The following is a 19,386-nucleotide window of genomic DNA, read 5'->3' as shown; positions in this document are numbered from 1 at the left end:
CAAAATTTAACTGTCACTGTTCTGGCCCCATACTCACTCACTCACACACACACACACACACACACCGATGGCGGCAAGCTACCATGCACGGTGCTAGCGCAACCATTAAGAGCAAATTGGGACTCAGTATCTTGCCCAAGGACACTTCGACATGAGGACAGTAGGAGTCAGGGATCGAACCACCGACATTTTGATTAGTAAACAACCCCCTCTACCTCCTGAGCCACAGCCACCACATTAAAAACACCCTTTCCTGTTTTTAATTACAGTTTTTCTTGATTGCTTACACACTATAACTGGGCCTATTAACTAAACCTAAACCATGACGCCATCTACCAAAAGAAAGACCCATTTCCCAAAACTATAAACACTATTCTCCTGTTTTCACTTATGTGCACATTTAAAGAGCATGGCATTCATTGTCATTAACTGAAGGCATCACAGCTTGAACCCAATTAACACACATTTCCCATTTGGAAACACTAAGAGGCAAAATTGTTCACACACCAATCAGAACCTCAGGACAGATAGACAACAGGGCCATGGTCCAGTTCACTTGTTTTTGAACAATGGATCCACAAAGACTTGAGGCAGAATAGATGTGATTTCTTTCATTATGTAGAAACTGTTTTTTTGTCATTGCTTTATATTGGTAAATACATGGAAATTATTATACTGTATTTTATTATCTTTATCTGTTGCATATTTTACAGTGCACTTTTTGACTCAATTCCAGTTTATTGTACTACAGTACGATGAGGAATTACAAATTTTGAGAATGTATCCATGTGTTGTGTCTTTATATTGTGTTCATCATGTAAAGAAGTTGCTCTGGGGGGAAACCATAAGTTCCATTATTCATTGCAGTAACAGGTTTTTACAGTGGTGTTTTGAATTGATCTCGCCAGTGTGTAATGGCTATTTTGTAGTGTGTATGTGTGTTTGATGGCTTTTGTGTGATGTCTGAAGGCAAAGTTTGGTTGAGGTGTAAGATTACATGGTTTTGAGTTCAGAGTTTAGTTTTGACAAGGAAGTTTGAAGTTTGTGAAGATGATTGTACAGTTATGCATTTATGTTTAGAGTTTTGGGAAACGGGGCATAGTTTCAAGAAATGTCTCTTAGCAATCAAGAAAAACTGTAAAATATCTTTTAATGTATTTAGAAATAAACCATAAAATATTTTGTTTTCTCTTTTCCCCCTCATCTTTTGTGGTGGGTTTCCTCTAATTGTCATTTTTTTCCTTCACCTTGTATCCAATAATAATATTAGTAGAAACAAGTAGGATTGGTAACAACTACAACTTGTCTGCCATGCAGTCACACTGTTGCTTTCTCCCACTACAGGATGAGGCTCAGGAAAGGATCAGGTGGCTTGCTGGGGAGATGCTTCCACCAAGTGGCTGCTAACTGTCATTAAAATAGGATGACCAATAATCCAGAGAACCTGCAGGTGTTTCTCAATGAAATAATAAAGTAATCAGTGTGTGTACTTTGCAAACGATGAGTTGTTTGATAATGGGCATTAATCACTAGTATTATTATTATGATTATGATGATGATGATGATGATGATGATGATGATGATGATGATTATTAGTTAGTTAGTTAGTTAGTTATTATTGTGAAAATTTACCGTGCTTTAATATGTTGGGTTTGCTAACATCATACATTGCATTTTTACTTTTTGCAGGATGTATGAGTGGAATGGGGAAAGCTCTTCTTCTGTTTATTTTTTAATTAAAGAATAAGTTGAAGACATACTTAAGATAATAAAACGCGTGTATTGAAAACATGTGCGTCATTAATACTTTTATTTCGAAGAGCGGAAGTTAGATTTTTCCTATTCTGACAGGCTTTACAGGTACACTACTCCAACTTAGGCCATTCTTGATTGCGTTTACACCTGAATTTGTGCGTAAGAGGATAGCCCTCTTCCAGGCCCCGTTTTCCGCGTTTTTTAATTATTTATTTCCGTGTAAACTGCAGTCTTGATATAAAAACATTGATGGTGGATAATTTAGCCCTGTGTTGAGGGCCCTGCAAAGGATTATAAATTCATCCCAAACCTCAGTTTATATCCAGCGATATGGCTCGACCACGGCCGCGGGAGTACAAGGCAGGAGATTTGGTTTTCGCTAAAATGAAGGGATACCCGCACTGGCCGGCGAGGGTGAGTCTGATGCGGCCGGGCTGGGAGCGCAGGGAGGCGGGGTTGATTTACACAATACAGCCGCTGCTTTACTGGGGAAAAAGCTACGGCTCCCTGAGCTCGGCTGGGGTCCACGGCCACATTTGGTCTGCGTATTTCTGTTACTCAGGCATCTATTAAAAGCCTTAATTGCACTCTAGACTGAGTCACAATGTAGACATTTTAAAATTATGAAAACACGTAACATTTATTGAGCTCAATTTGTTCAATATGGTTCTTATTTCATTCAGCTCTTACTTGAGTTGTAACGCAATTTTCATGTTAACATTTCCCATTAATTAGTTCAACGTGTGTTTTTATTTATTGTTTGCATTTAGCTGTCACACGTGGATTAAATGAGCCAGTAGTTGACCTCAGGTAACCCGTAGCGTCTCTGTTTCAACACTATTATTAATACACCATCTCATTTGCAATGACTGATGTTATGTGTTATACAGTAGCTGTCTGATAGCAGGCAGAGTATGGCCTCAAATTCAGTGGCGCACATGGGTTATCATGTCATGAGTTGCTGTGGATTTCCTCAGTGCAGTGGGCTGTCAGGCTCCATTTGTAACCTCTTACAACAAGTTACCAGGAGCACCTCTCTCCACCATCATACAGTAGGTATGACTGACTCAGTTCAGTTCAATTTCACCATGCTTTATTGTGCATGTATGACAGGACATGAGCGTGTAGTAGCCCCATAGAAGCCAATATCAGTTAAGGTGATGTGATAGTTAACACTGGTAATTTTAAAAAAAAAAGAAAGCTTTCAGCATTAGGAGGAATATAATAAATATTCTCTAACAGTGTCTCTCTCCCTGTCCTTTCAGATTGATGAGCTTCCAGAGGGAGCTGTCAAGCCACCTGCCAACAAGTACCCCATCTTCTTCTTCGGGACTCATGAAACGTAGGCGCCTTTCTTCCGGGATGTGCAGTGTTCCACTTCTACATATGTTGTTTTAGAGGAAAGCCTGAGTAGTTTCTGCCACATGAAGTCTTTCCAGTAGAAGTAGCGCTGGGTAGAAATGTTTAGGAAAAATGTTCAGTGGCAATGCATTAAGATGTTTCAACCTTGAGTGTTAAAGTTCATTCCTGACCTTGAAAATAGTAGTTTGACAAAATCATTTTGAATTTGGTTCAGTTACTGACATTTTTCTGGAGCTTTCACAGTCTTCATCCTCAGACGGAGTTTGCTCAGTTGTTATCACGAGTACTAAGTATGGTCACATTTTAGTACTTTTCGATGCTCAATGTTTGAGGTTAGATATTTAAACTTGTGTAAAAACATTTTTTAAATGAATAGTGTCAGGTTTTTTATTTGTTTGTTTGTTTGTTTTTTTTACCATTGTAGGTCATTAAAGTTAAATGTTGCCCAGCAGCTTAAATCCTCTGCTGTTGGTTTTATTTATCTCACGCATGCACAAGCTAGTAAACATGGATTTAAAATGCTTTTAAAATCTGCTTTGCAAATGCTTTATGAGGAAGGAAATGCATTCAACACTTTTGTTAGACCTCAAAGATACACACAATGTGTTTTGGTGAGTAATGCTCAATGTAAACATAACTTTTGTTTGTTGCTTTATAATTGAAAATGGTTATGCGTAAACTTATTTAGTGTTTACTGCTGAATGTAATTTTGTTGGGCAAAAAGCCTCTACAACATAATGTGGATCATCATGTGACTCTAAAACTACTGAAACCCACAGTAGTACTCAAAAATTCAGAGTTCTCAGCTCTTTAAGTCAGACATGGGGAAACTCTGGGATGCCTTTAGCTTTTAATGAAAAACATGTTTTACCATAAAATAATCTGTCTAAAAAAATGTTGATGTCAAATACAGCATCGTTAAAGTTTTTCCAGCCTGTTGCAGTGATACTAGCAGTAAATGTCTCTTCCTCCTTCTTCAGTGCATTCTTAGGCCCTAAGGATCTTCTGCCCTACAAGGAGTATAAAGACAAATTTGGCAAGTCCAACAAGAGGAAAGGCTTCAACGAGGGCCTGTGGGAGATTGAGAACAACCCTGGAGTCAAGTTCACAGGCTATCAGGTCAGTCAGTACTCTATTATGTCTGTAGTTCAGAGAAGACAGAGGGAGAAAACATGGAGGGGGAGGCGGGCTGTGATGCCAGACAAGCTCGATGCTCAACAAAGCCACATTGTTGCCTCGCCAAAACTATAAGACACAAATGAAAGAGCTGTTCAAAGCAGACAGAGTTTGAGTAAGTATTTTTCTGAACTCTCACATTTATAAACCAGTCCTTTTTTCAGAAATTATGAAGTTTGTTCCGTACACAGGCCATCCAGCAACAGAGTTCATCGGAAACAGAAGAAGGGGGGAACGCTGCTGACGGCAGCAGCGAGGGAGAGGAGGGCGACTCCGTTGAGGAGGAAGAGGACAAGGAAAAGCTGAAGGGAGACAAGACAGGATCCAAACGGAAAAAGACAGCTACCTCCAAGGTACTTAACTTCAGCAGCTGAATGCAGTAACACAGAAAGGAGGACGATTCAGGTATAATAGGAGATGATGTAACAAGAATTGATGAGTCAAATAATCGACTAGGCGACTGACAGAAAATGAATCAGCCACAATTTTGATAATTGGGTAATTTTGTTTTTCTATTTCTTCAAAAATACCACAGATCTACAGATTTCAACTTCTTAAACATGAATATCAGCAGTTATTGTTCCACTCTTATATGATCATAAAATTAATATGTTTGGGTTTAAGAGTGTGAGTCAGAAAAAGAAAATATTCTTCAGATTAATCAATAATCACATGTGGATTAACCCGCTGCTGAAAATAGCCTCTTATTGAGTAACGTTTGCTAAAAACTACTGTATGAGCCAAACTTAGGAATGAATTAGTTTTTGTTGTTCTTACTCATCCTTGTGTATAGGCCTAATTAGCTTTTGTTAAAATATATGTTTTTTATAATATGAACAGGCTTGATGTTTTAATGTAAGTAATGAGTTTAATCAGAAATCTGTAATTGAATTTCGTTAGTTAAGAATAATTTCATACACCATGACAACAAATTACTGTCCTGTTAAGAGAGTGAGTGCCTTGGTGCAACACCTTTAGGCTCACAATTTGGGTTAATTAGTTCATGCATGGCGTAGCTGTGGAGGCACACAGTTTCTTACCGTCTTACTGGACCTTACAATAAAGGTGTTTCATCATCCAAGGACTGGTGTGAATAATTGAAGGCTACAGCAGGATACGTGTAAGCACTTTGTCTCTACAGCTACAGTGACCAGCTGTTTTAGAAAATGACTGTGCTTTTTAAAAAAATGAAACTATATAGAGAGACAAAGTCATGGTGTCATGTCCGAGCTGGCCTCTTTTCCACTAGTTTCTGTAACTCACTTTACAGCACTTGGTATAAGAAATTGAAACCTTTGTGATTTTACAAAAACTACAGCTCCCATGACAAACTACAAATGCAACAGCACTGGTACTTGGTTTCCTCCATATCCATAAAACTCCCCAACACTTTCTTCTAAATCACTTTTTCACCTATCTAGTTGTAAACTGCGCTGTGTAAAAACAGCGTTCCTTCTTCTCTGTCCTGCTGTTATTTATTGTTGTCTGAGCTAGCTGCGCTCTCTCAACTCACTCATGGACTCTCCTCTTCTGTCAAGCTGTGACGTTTAGCATGTATGTAGGACTTATATAACACATAAGTATTGAAAACATATGGTATCAAATTTTTCAAAAATCTATTACTTATCTAAACATGAATCGAGCCACATGTCATACTGTTGAGAAAAGTTCTGTTCCAAGGCTGGATTTTTAGTAATTGGCATAGTTACAAATGTTAATGGAATATTAAATGAGGTTTAATTACTTCTAGAACAGAACCCAGAAGTTCCAGTTTCACTCCGGCTCACTATATTTGTGAAGTTTAATGTCCTCAGTGGGAACCGGTGGGCTTTGGGCTGAGAGCCACAGACAGGGAAGGAAAGTCAGGTAGTATTGAGAGACACACATTGTCTTTATATGTTTGTTGACAATAGGCATTTTCACAGCAGAGATTTTGACTTGTCACAGTAGGGAAAGCACAGTCGTTACTAATAACATTAACTATGGCTCCTTTCTATTCATGTGTCCCAGTAAACCATGACAGTGTGACAGTGAGCCAGCATGCACAAGCCTGAAACTGAGGTAGCTGGAGCGTAACTGTATGGTTACTGCACATGCCACATAACTGCAGCATCCATGATTTGAGCCAGGTTACATGTCATACCCATCTCTCTCCCCTTGTTTCCCGTCTGCCACTTCACTATCCACTTTCCAAGGCAAACAATGTCAAAAAAAAAATCTTTAAAAAATAAAAAACTGAAGCAGCTAAATGGAATTCAGCTATCATTTATTATTCACACCTGTGACAAGTCAAAATGTCCGTAAGAAATATGTAAAATAATGGCAACTATTTCTTCTAACATGTATCTGGTGCTCATTTTAAGAGGGACATATACACGGCTTCATATATATATATACATATAAAGCCTATGAGCAGATACTTCAGTGGGACAGTGCTGTTTATGGACACAATATTGGCTACCAGACTGATTTCTTATAATAGTTTCACTCTGTGGCATTTCTCCATATATATCATTCATTCAATCATGTTAGTTTCTTTAATAAATTCTGTTCCTGACTATCTTACTATATTCATTACGCTGTTCTCTTCTGTTTGACCTTTATTTTGGAAAAAAAGCTCCCAGGTTTGAAGGGATGAAGTGCTGCAGAGTCGAGCCCTGCATTAGTGTGTTACTGTATTAGTGCATAAGCCATTGCTGCTGTAAATGGAAGCAGGTTGAAAAAGTCACACATCCCCCTCCTCACTTAGCAACCGCTGTTGCCTAGCAACAAGGCTCCATTACGCACAGCACATGTGGTGCATCTGAAGGAATGTGGCATTGCTGAGGTGTGTGTGTGTCCTGTCACATCATTGAAACACTGGTGTGTGTGTGTGTGTGTGTGTGTGTGTGTGTGTGTGTGTACAAGAGGTACTAGAGGGAAATGGAATCTCCTCAGCTGAATAAATATTAAAAGTGATCTTTGTGTTTATGGGATGGCTATTCATCAACCTTGTCTCACTCCCCTTTCACACACACACACACACACACACACACACACACACACACAGGCACACACACACACACAGGCACACACTGACCAATGGTGGAATTATTGAATTTTAGGCATTTAGACATTTATAACCAGTTGATGACTGACACGTCATTTTTAAAAAGTTTATGGAATGGGTTTTTCCACTGCTACTATCGTTAGCACTACTCATTTCAAATGGATTGATAGTTGAGGAAGGCTCTGTCCTAGATCTCCTCGTATTTTGTATCTACATGCTTCCACTTGGCCAAATAATGTATAATCATAAGATTTTCATCACAGAAGTTGCAATGACACACAACTGTATGTGTCCATAAAATCAGGATCCACCAGCAATCTGACATCCTTAAAGAACTGTCTAATGGATGTCAAATGTTGGATGTCTAATAATACTATTCAGGTCATTAAACAGAATTTGATGATACATTTTATAACCTGGTCCCCTCCATTAAGCCTTGTGCCAGAAATTTGGGAGTTATCTTTGATTCTAATTGAACTTTTATCATGTTAATAAGGTAGTTCATCCCTGTTTTTATCAATTTCATATTGTTTCAAAAGTCTGATTATTTTTTATCTTTTTCTGACTTGGAGAAAGATAGTCATGCTTTTATTTTCTCCAGAATCGATTATCATAATGCTCTCTTTACCTGCCTGAGTAGCGAAGCCCGCTCACGCCTTTAGGTTGTACAGAATGCTGCAGTCAGACTTTTAACTGGAACAAACAAAAGAGATCACATAACCTCTACTTTAGCCTATTTGCATTGGCTTCCAGTTGATTTTTCAACCATGACTTTTAAAGCACTTCATGGTCTGGCTCCAGCATACATTTGTGAGCTTTTGTGTCCATATGTACTCGCACTTAACATTAGATCTAGCAACAAAACTCTGCTGGCAGTGCCTTGATTTACACTTAAAATTAAAGGAGACTGTGTATTTGCTGTCAGGGTCCCCGAACAATCAGAATAGTTGAAATTCATCTTTCTACCTCAATGACTTCCTTTGATCTCCACTAAAAACTTTTTTTTTTTAATAAACTTGCTTTCCTGCTTTAATTATACCAATTATTTTTGTTTTATTAGTAGGGTAGCAGTAGGGTCATCTAAAATTGTGTGTGTTTATCAGCCCCCTTCAAAGCATGATGTGCTACTGACAATTTTTTGTCTTTTTGAAATGAAAATTGAAGTGTTCCTGCATCCTGATCTGTGTGTCTGTGGCAGAAATCCTCCAAGCTATCCAGGATCTCATCTGGAGAAGAGGATCTGGAGAAAGATGGGAAAGATGACGACCAGAAGAGCGGTTCTGAGGGAGGAGACCCCGACAATGACATCATCCAAAATACCACCGACAGTAAGGTGGGATTCATGAAAGTCTACATACGTATCATTGATCATATCTTGACATATGTGTACAGAACAGGTCACAGTTAAAAAGTCAGTGTTCCAAATCTCACTGTTTTTAACTATCTCTCCAATTTCCTTGACCAGAAATTATCAATTATTCTATGGCTTTCTTAAATGTTGTGAAGCATAACATAATAACTAGATATTACTCAGTAGAGCACTAGCTTTGTTAAAGTCTGCCTCATCCACAGTGTTACAGTCCTGGATGTTTTCCATTGAAAAGCTTATAGAGGACCTAAGTAATGACGTCACATCCGGGCTAGCCTCTGTTCCACTAGCTTCTCATTCAGCCTTATTTAATCTGGTTTTCTGAAAAAAAATAATTGTGTTCAAGGGTTTTACTTTCCTTATTCTAAGACAACTCAGCATCCTCTACAGCAGATACTATAAGAAATTGAAACATTTGTGATTTTAACAAAGTTTGATGATTATTTTGTGAGCACAGAAAAAACTATAGTCCCCATGAAAGTGTCCTGCTGGTCTAAGCTAGCTGCCACTAGCTCATGGACTCTCCTCCTCTTTCAAGCTGTGACATTTAGCCCACAAACGTCTAGGACTTATGGGAAGTGGTGTTTGTTAAAGACCACTAAAATGCATAAATGATTAATAAATAACAACATTTTTATAACAAGTGAGCAACACAGCATACTGTTGGCTGGATGTTTAGGTATTAGTTAAGTGTAGTTACACATGTTAATGGCATTATGACTAAGGTTTTCTTTCTTGTGGAACTTCTCTACATTGGACAGTCACTGTACGTATTGAGTCTTTACACCCCAAATTGGTTGCTCCCCGACTAATTTTAGAATTTCTTCCAGATGCTATGTTGTTTGACATTCAGTCTGAAAGGGTCACAATGCCTGATTAATTGCCAGAACGATCAATGATCTGGCTTTCAGGGTATTGGTGGGATGTCTGGCATTCCAGAAATTTTGGTTTGTGCCTTGCAGTGTGAGAAGTTCCATGGTCTTTACTATATTCTAGCAGTACAAGGGGTAGCAATGAGACCATATTGGCTGAACTTGGAAAAAAAACATACAGGGCTAGTAGAGCACTCTCTCTGTCTCTGTCTCTCTGTCGCTAATGTCAAAATGTCGACTATTCCAAGTTGTAGGCAGAAGTAAACAAGCTGCCATTAAAGTAGTGGTATCTCACTTATAAACTTGTATATTACTTTTAACCACTTTTGCCACTCTTCATATTCATATATACAATTTTGTGTTTTGAATTTTCATTAAAATATACATTTAATCTTATTACAATGCAAAATCATGTATTGCGAGTTTGTGATTTATCATCATAAGCTAGCAAGTAATATGGCTGAGTTTAATTACATAGCACTTTCATGTCCACAGTGTAATGTTAGAAATCAACATCATTAACAATGAATCACATGACTACTTGTATGTAAAAGAGGTCATCTGTAATGATGAATCCACAGAATTATTATCTGACTATGCAGCTCCCTTCAGCATCTGTCAGATCATTGTTCATTGTTCATTTTTACAGCTCACAGCTCTACTGTTTTGTTTCAGTCTCACTGCTCTCCTGGTGTCCTATTTTCAATGAAAAAGCTCTGATAAATCCACTGTACGCTACCTGTCCAGCAGCAAACAGCAGACAGACAAAGTTAGCAGCTAGCTGGTGATCATAGTGGAGCATTTAGCAGCTAAAGAGGCAGATATTTTTCTCAGTTGGTGGAGGCCAAACATGTCTCAAAATGAATGCTAATGTTGCCCTTTATCTCCTGGATGTGTGTGCAGTGGATATAAAAAGTCTACACGCCCCAGTTAGAATATCAAGTTTTTGTGATGTAAAAGAAGTGAAACCAAGATAACTGATAAAACTAAACTAAGCCTTTGTTGAAGCTCTTTTTGAGTAAGAGTCAGCTTGGCATATCTAGACTTGGCAATCTTTTCCCACTCTTCCTTGTAAAAAAGTTCTAGATCTGTGCACAGCCCTCTTCAGGTCACCCCACAGGTTTTCAATTGGATCCAGGTCTGGGCTATAGCTGGGCCATTCCAAAACGTTGATCTTCTTTTGGTTAAGCCATCTGTTTGTTCTGTCTGTCTGTCTGTCTGTCTGTTAGTCAGTCAGAGGCTGTGAACAAATGCTTGCCCAGCAAACATATAACAGAGAATATAGAATATGCAGTGTATTTTATATTATATATAGGTATAGCATCATCTGAAACTGTACAGTTTATCTCAAAATAAGAAGACAAACATAAATGCTCTCTTTCCAATTGCTTCTCTGACTGTAGGAATGGAGAAGTATTGTGTAGAAATCCTCAATTGATATATTGTGGAGTATGGTACCAAAAACTGTTGTAGGTAATGAGGATATTTGAAATGTACATATTCAAAGATAAGTTGCAGCCAGTGAATGTGTCTTCTTATATTGACTGGAGGCCGTTTAAGTGAGTTATACATTATACAGTGATGAGTACTAAAGGGACATCCAAGACCACATCTACAGAGATTATTGTACGCTGTATTGAGGGGTAGAAGGTTAGTTTTGGATGCATTTTGTTAAACAACATTGGCATAGTCAAGAAATGGCAATATAAGTTGTGAGGTAAGTTTCTTTTGGACACTAAGTGTAAAACAGTTTCTAGATCAAAATAAAACACTGTCAATGTGAGGTTTGAATGTAAATTCAGAGTCAAGCCATAAACTCTAATATTTACTTTGATCAACTTGATGGAGATAAGTACCATCATTACACGTTATTAGATTATTAGATTTTGTTTCAAGGCTCTGTCTTGTACCAAAGTTTAAGAGTTTGTTTTATTGAGCAGAGGAGACAGTTTTGTAAGGTATTGAAAATCCAATTGAAGGCAGTTTGGATTTGCAGTAAATGAGGTTTAGAAGTATAAATGGCAGTATAATCTGCATGTAGTTGAACAGAAGAATTACAACAGAGTAAAGGAAAATCATTAATGAAAAGAGAGAAAAGATGAGGACCCAGCATCAAACCCTGGGGTACAGATTAGTTTTTCAAATACTTTAGCAATAGAGCAGATAGGTCTATAATTATTTGGATCAAGAATGTCACCATCTTTTTAAGGTGGAGTAATGCGTGAATATTTCCAGATAGCTTGTAAATCACAGGTAGATAAGAACATGTTAAACAAGTCAGCAAGTGGGTATATGAGATTATAGTCTGTCTATTCTTGATTAAAAGCTCTGTTTCACTGTCTACTTTTAATTTTTTAGAGCACACCATGTGAAAAAACTTTTCTCGAGCTGAGCTGATACTAAAAGATGACATGAAAACACTGCAGACCACTGATTGGTTAGTCATTTATCTCATTCACAGGCTTTCTGTTTCAGAGAAAGCTTTCTACCGTTTCCTCTCCTCACTCCACTGCTCTCTCTCACTCGTTTCAATTCAATGTGCTTTATTGGCATGAAAGTTTCAAGAACAATGTTAATATTTATATTAATTATTTATACAGTATATCCTATGCATTTATGTGTGTGTGTGTGTGTGTGAGAGAGAATGCATGCGTGTCCCTAAGGTTGTGGCATATTTATACATATTGGGCAGCAAGATATGCCCTGCCTCCTTCTCCTAGGATGTTTTTTTCATTGTGAGAGTTCATTAAGCTCTTTGAAATCTGAAATTACAGAGTTGAGCTTGTTAAAGTAAATTTTCCCTTCACTGAATGTTTTACATTGAAGGAGAAAATAGTAGTCTCTCTCTCTCATTCACTGAGTCACTCTTGAGTTTAAGCGACTGGATACAAAAAGCTGAAGATACTCTAATGTCCCAGCTTGTATGCTTCAACTAACCACATTAACTGTTCTTATGATGGAGAGTTCATGGGAGACATGAAGGCAGATTCAGCGGCTTTGTGACAGGTTCAATTTTGGGGTTTGCCATTGAAAATGACACTCGGTTTGCACGGATACCAGAGAGAGTATTTTAGATTAACTTCACAGAGTCTTCATTTAACTGTATCAAAACAACAGCGCCTCATCCTGAGTTCAGCACTGAAATCAGGATATATGTAGATTCAAGTACCTTTAAACCCCAGCTCCTCTTTCTCTCTGGCAAGACAGAGGATTCTCACCTTGTCCTGAAAACTGAGAAGTTTAATCTGGATAGGCCTTGGACCAGTTCTGTTGTTGTGAAGGAACGTGGGAGTGTGGTGAGCCCTCTCAATAGCCAGAGGATTGGGGAAGTTTTCTCACCCAAGGAGCTGTGGGATTAACAGGGATATGAGGCCAAGAATATCGCGGCCCTCAGAGGATTCAGGAATCTTAACAAAGCGAAGACTGGAAGATCTGGTTTGTTTCTCCAGATCCTGGGCATTATCTTAAGTTAGTTCTTTGGTCCAAGTCAGGAGATCTTGTAGATTGTCCTTGTTTGCCCCAGTCCATTGCTCTAGTGAAGAGACATGTTCTCCAAGAGTATCCAAGGACATTTGAATGCTTCTCAGTTTTGTTTGGATAGGATCCACCTTTGAATCAAGATGAGTGAACTATCTGTTTTGATCTGTTGTATACCATACCATAAAGTTTGAAGGGAGTCTGATTTTGTTGATCCAATGCCATTGTTAAGCTGATCAGTGTTATCCAGTCATGGTGCCGATTAAACAGAAATGACACTAGGCTTGTTTAACCTTAATCCTACCGACCGGGGTACCTGCAGACCCCAGAGGTATACTTTTAGTCATATCTCACAGGTGCTTTATTCTATCATTCCTATTTTTCATGACTTTGTCAATCAATTTATTCCTAATGACTTCATATCATTGTTTTCTCTTTCTGTTTAAATTAGTGATTTTTTAAAAATACCAATGTATTGGGGTCCTGGGGGATGATGAGTAAGGAGTGAGGCAGTAAGGCAAGGCAAGTTTATTGATATAGCACACTTCAGCAACAAGGCAGTTCAAGGTGCTTTACATAAAACGTTAAAAGGACTGAGATAAAGTGCAAGAGAAACACCATAAAAGGACATTTAAATACAATTAAAAACAGTAATAAAAGAGTTAAGAGAATAGAAAATAAAAACAAGCTAAAATAGAATAAAACAGATAAAATACAAGAATAAAAGTTACAGTGCAGTGTAAGAAATGAATAATTACTTGATTTAATAAAAGGTAGCAGCAAACAGAAAAGTCTTCAGCAGTGATTTAAAAGAACTGAGAGTTGCAGCAGACCTGCAGTTTTCTGGGAGTTTGTTCCAGATATGTGGAACATAAACACTTAACACTGCATCTTCATGTTTAGTTTTGACTCTGGGAACACAAAGCAGACCTGTCCAACATGATCTAAAAGATCTGGATGGTTCATAACGTAGCAGCAGATCAGAAATGTATTTTGGCCCTAAACCATTCAATGTTTTATAAATTAACAGCAGTATTTTAAAATCAATTCTTTGACAGACATGAAGCCAGTGTGAAGATCCGAGAACTGGAGTGATATGAAACACTTTCTTGGTCTTATTGAGGACTCGAGCAGCAGCGTTCTGAATCAACTGCAGCTGTCTGATTTCTTAGGGAGACCTGTAAAGACACCATTACAGTAGTCGAGTCTACTGGAGATAAATGCATGGACAAGTTTTTCTAAATCCTGCTGAGACAGAAGTTCTTTAAGCCTTGATATATTCTTAAAGGTTCAATGTGGATTTGGCCAGAATTTTAGTTTAAAACATTCCAAAATTAACTAAAATTTTCAACAGAATGTGAAGAAATAACAGTTTTGATGTTTGTCAAAGATATATATATGTATTGTGTTGCAGAGATATGTACTGAAGTTAGCATGCTAACCAGCTAGCTTCAGCCCGTTCTGTCTCGTAATACCACTTTGTACCTCAGGGGTGATAGTGAGTCACTGTAGTGTCCAGTCTGCCCTCAGTCCAACATGAGAGGAAGAAGAAGAAGATTACTGGCAGTAATGGTGGAGCCAGGCTGAAAACTGTTGAAATTTTCACTGTAGGGCTGTTAATATGTCAGTTTATTAAGTTTTAATATTTTTTCAGAAGGTAACCTTCTAGATTCCCAGTATGTGGTCAATTCATCCAAATAATGCCTATTTGGAAAGTTGCACCGACGTTGTCGGAGCAGCCGGCTGCTGCTGCAGATGCTGGCTGTGTGGGACATCAGCTGATCCGACAAACTGCACTGGTTTGCACCAGCTATGTGAAAGCTGGCATGAGCCATGTGGCATCATAGCACATAAGCTGGATTGATAGTGAAATATCATATCAATAAATTGGGTCTCTACTGGATTACTGTGTTGCAAAATGGCAGAAATTAATGAAAAATTATGCTGTGTGGCAGAAAAAATGCTTTTTTACCATTAGTGAGTTCTGTGACATTTTATGATTTAGAGGTGTTATAGTTTTTTTCCAAATCATTTCTTTGTTGGCTTTTGTTTTTAACAGTTGCTCATTATTAATATAAGATTAAGCTTAATTTTATTGATCACCTAGGGGAAAATATTACTGATGTAGGTAAAAAACTGCTAAGCTAAAAAAGTGTTACCATCAACTGTGATCCATGCCTAATTTTTAATAATCTGTTTTAATCATTTTTGTTTGTTTGTTTGTTTGTTTGTTTTTGCAGTTTTAGTAAAAATGAAAGAAAGAAATTGAGAACATCTCTTCTGCAGGTGACATTAATCACTGAATTCTAATTAATTAGTTCACCTGGCATATTTACCTGCCATACCAGCGTTTACTCAACACAGATGAGAGGAAGCAACAGGATGTAAATGGTCACACTGAACGTTCATTTATAAACAGTACAATGCTCCTTTTCCTGCTTTGTTGTTGTTGGTTTACACTGGACTTAAAGCTCAACTCTTAACTCACCTCTACTTCATTGATTGTAAGTGACACTTTTATATATATATATATATGTTTCATTGAGTAACTTGTTTTTTTTAACTTAGTTATTATAGTGAATTACCCTCAGTTGTATATCTGGATGATGATCTCTGAGGATGTTGCATTCAGTTTGAGGTGTTGGATCCTTTAGCAGCGACTTTTCTTCGGCTAGTTTTACAAATTGGAGATCTGTGTTCTTGAACAACCCCCTGGCCAAATTACTCCCAAACTGATGCTTTAAGGTGTTTTTTTTTTGTTTCTTTGGTGAATACAATGTTTCAGCCACTGCCAGATCACGTCTCCTTTAGCTAACGTAGCTCCCCTCAAACGTAAATAAGGGGAGTCGCTCTCTTAACAGCATGTGTGACTTTGTGTACCTGAACTTGTTGCTGCACCAGGTTCCATCTGCAGTCTGTTTAACACAATTGTTTTGTTTAATATTCCTCACAGTACAACCGTTGTTCATAGAAAAATAACAAACCTTAACATCCCATTTTTGAGATGGAGAACAGAAACACTCTGTGTAGTTGAGCCTTTACAGTTACAACACTGTGACATTTTAAAGCACAGTTAATAGTGAAATCAGTTAATCACTGCATCCCTACTGTAGAGGTTAAGCAGTACTATTTCTGCAGCTCCTTTAATGTTGCCATAGGCCTCTTGGCAGCCTTCATGCTTTGTAAGCCCTTTCTGGATAGTGGCTTTTGCAGTGGGATGCAACCAAGAAGATGTCCAGAAAATCCTACAAGAACAGCTGAACTTGATTTGAGGTTAATCAGAGTCACTGTAATTGATGGCAAGTGTATATTAATGACTATTCAAACATGAGTTTGAATGTGATCAGTGGATTCTGAACACATCCACATCCCCAATTATGAAAAGATAATTACTTATAATATTTTCTTTTTTCCCACTAAAGTTTTAGTTTGTTTTTCACTTGAATTTTATAGGCTGCAATTTCACATAAAAGGTAGAAAATTTCTGACATGATTTATCTCTCTTTACATCACAAAAACCTGCCAATTTAACTGGGGTGTGCAGAGTTTTTGTATCTGTATATTGCAACTCTGCTAACAAGTTCCCCATAACAACTTTATATGTCAGTATTGTGTTTACAATCTATTTGTGCTGCCCCCAAGTGGCCACAAAATCAGTTACTGTAGGTTTAACATCATGAGATGCACATTTTCATAAATAAATGTGTTATTTGTGTTATTTTAGCCATATTTAAACCGGAAAATGTTGTCTCGTTTTGTTATAGTTTACTATTGTTCTAATCCTAAATGTACAGACAGGTGACAAATTATAGGAAAAACCAACATAAAGTGTCTTAGTAAAGTGTTGGGTCACCATGTGCTGCCAGAACAGTTTCAGTGCACCTTGGCATTGATTCTACAAGTCTCTGAAGTCTTCTGGAGGGATGAACATCATTCTTCAAAAAGATATTCCTTCATTTGGTGTTTTGATGATGGTGGTGGAGAGCACTGTCTAACACATCAGTCCAAAATCTCCCACAGGTGTTCAACTGGGTTGAGATTTGGTGACTGTGAAGGTCATAGCATATGATTCACATCATTTTCATACTCATCAAACCATTCAGTGACCCCTTGTGCCCTGTGAATTGAGGCATTGTCAACCTGGAAGAGATTCCTATCAGGATAGCATTCAGACCTGTACCAGTTTTTCCTTTAATTTGTCAACCGTCTGTAGTTACTACTGTTAATGCTGTGCTCTCTGCTAATACCCAGTTACAGTTATTTACAGTGTATTTATTTTTGATTGACCAATACTACTAATGGTGTTTCTTTATTATTTCCTCTTGTGTCCCACAGAACCAGTTGCTCATAGAAGAACATTAAGTGAAGAAAGCATGAAAGGGAAATCATTATTTGTAGCTGTGATGTTTGAAAGTAGAATCTACAACATGATTTCTCATCAACACTGTCTACTGGCTGCCATCATCACCTCCACTTCTCTTTTGGACTTCCAGTATGTGTTTGTATTAAAGATGCACCCTTACTGATACTGGTATCAGTTATCATGTGGATACCAGAGTAAGACTGGGCATTATGTTACACAATTTTTTCAGCACTTAAACTTAATGCCAAGGGCCATGTCAGAAATCAAAGGACTTCATTTTCTTCCCTTGTTATCTTGAACTCTCTAAAATAGACAGATTAAGATTGTGAATGAGTTTTTTTCCAGTAAGTCTGAATGCTTATAAGTTTGTGTTGTTAAATAAACATGAAATATAGGATATTTAAAGGGGCATTAAGTACTTGAAGACTTGCTCTATTGGCAAACGTTAGGACATGTGACAACATTAGCTGTGATTATAGGGAGTCTTTTTTCCACTAACTTGGACTAATGGCCCAGTCAGAATAAAAATGTTTGAATTCGGAGGGTATAAACCTCTCTTAACCTGTTCAACAGATGAAAATCTGTCAAGTTCCAAAGTTCCAAAAACATCATTGCACTGTTTCTGCTCTTGCTCTCAGTGGTGCAGGTGGTTCTCTTTCTTCTTTTCAATATCTTGCTTCATTAGAAAGCATAGCAGCAAAAGTTTGTCTGTTTCTATTGCTCATGTCAGAACATGTTATTTTGATTATTCTGGATTCTGGAGCATGGAAATATGACACACAACCAAAAAAATAATTTAGAGCTTTGACAAAATAATCTTAATGGTACTACAGCAATCTGGTATTGCACTTCCGTAAGGTAGGGGGGACTTAAAGAGACTTACAAGAGATTAAAAGAAGAATGATCAAAATCGATGCACTGGAAGTGGGGGTATCCTGACTTTTAGGCTTTTTCTGGCTCAAAAAATGCTGGGTCCTACATTTCCCATGATGCAACTTGATTGCATTCTTCATCCAACTCTCCCTGACTGGTAAAGGCCCAGGTTTTTGAAATATCATGCCCCCAGTGTGTAATTCAAGCTTTCTATTAAAATTTGGAGTATCCAAACCCAAGCCAAGATAACCCCGATGACATCATCTGGGTCATTTCCTCCAAATTTTGGGACACTCCCTCCAGAGCAACAGAAGATTATACAGGAGTAGTATCACTTGTGATGAGTAAACTGATCTCAATGTGGGAGTTGTTGGCACAGCATCATGTAAACTGTGATAAGAACACTGAATTTCATCATTTAGGTCAGAATGAAACAACTTGAGCACTTGCAACAATCAGGAGTTTTCTATGGTTCCCTGAAAGTGACACACTGTGAGAACAGAGAAAGGCTAGCTAGCTAGAGCTAAAGTCCAGTGAAGAAGTAATACTACTTCTTCAGCATACTTGCATAATTCTGTCATGTTTTGGCTTGGGAACGAGGCTGTTCAATAGCAGAAATGTGTTTTTTGTTGGTGAGCAGCTGAATGTGCCAGTAGGTTGGCGACTGGCATATTTAGCTGGCAGAGAGACACACATGAATTATATTGTACTCCAGCCCAGAGGCTAGCTCAAGCATAACAAGCTGGCCACAGGACTACTATGACTCAAATGGATTTTTGAATGTGGTTTCGAAAATAATGTGTTTAACACAATGTCTTTAAAAGTCAACAATCACAAATATTTTTGGATGTTTAAAGAATGAATGTAAATCTATAATAACAAGAATCGAAAGCTAGGTTAGGCTTACCAGTGTAAAAAATGTAACCACTTAAGAGGAGTAATTTCTCAGATTTCATAAACACAGCTACATTAGCTTAAGGCTAATGCTACCTCAGCTATCTTAACAACCTGATATTTAAAAAAATACCACATTAACAAAGGATAAAGACATAAATAACTGAAAACTAAATGAAAATCTAAGGGAAAACAG

General features: G+C 37.8%; 1 protein-coding gene across 6 annotated transcripts; it reads left to right on the top strand.

Annotated features, from left to right (window-relative positions):
• Positions 1 to 1,344: 1,344 nt before the first annotated feature.
• On the top strand, positions 1,345 to 18,991 carry hdgfl3 (HDGF like 3). 6 transcript variants are annotated; one of them, XM_067597391.1, is made up of 7 exons: positions 1,873 to 2,169; positions 2,649 to 2,807; positions 3,021 to 3,097; positions 4,098 to 4,236; positions 4,485 to 4,646; positions 8,541 to 8,675; positions 11,942 to 12,188. In XM_067597391.1, the coding sequence occupies exons 1-7, from the start codon at positions 2,086 to 2,088 to the stop codon at positions 11,978 to 11,980; spliced, it is 795 nt and encodes a 264-aa protein (XP_067453492.1). In that variant the 5' UTR covers positions 1,873 to 2,085; the 3' UTR covers positions 11,981 to 12,188. The 6 variants fall into 6 exon arrangements, with proteins under 6 accessions (XP_067453533.1, XP_067453492.1, XP_067453509.1 ...); XM_067597408.1 differs by having other exon boundaries at positions 1,880 to 2,169; positions 2,646 to 2,807; positions 11,942 to 12,165; XM_067597399.1 differs by lacking the exon at positions 11,942 to 12,188 and adding an exon at positions 17,396 to 18,991 and having other exon boundaries at positions 1,884 to 2,169.
• The last annotated feature ends 395 nt before the right edge of the window (positions 18,992 to 19,386 follow it).

This window comes from Thunnus thynnus, chromosome 1 (assembly GCF_963924715.1).
Source record: "Thunnus thynnus chromosome 1, fThuThy2.1, whole genome shotgun sequence".
NCBI classification, from domain to species: Eukaryota; Metazoa; Chordata; class Actinopteri; order Scombriformes; family Scombridae; genus Thunnus; species Thunnus thynnus.
Note: the sequence above shows the minus strand (reverse complement) of the source record. Positions and strands in the feature narration are given on the sequence as shown.

What these genes read in the sequence shown, in the direction of transcription:
- hdgfl3 (XM_067597391.1), top strand. Translation starts at nt 2,086, where the DNA reads ATGGCTCGACCACGGCCGCGGGAGTACAAGGCAGGAGATTTGGTTTTC. An exon ending in CCTCTCTCCACCATCATACA is followed by an intron (nt 2,808 to 3,020) that starts GTAGGTATGACT and finishes CTGTCCTTTCAG; the next exon opens with ATTGATGAGCTTCCAGAGGG. An exon ending in AAAAGACAGCTACCTCCAAG is followed by an intron (nt 4,647 to 8,540) that starts GTACTTAACTTC and finishes TGTCTGTGGCAG; the next exon opens with AAATCCTCCAAGCTATCCAG.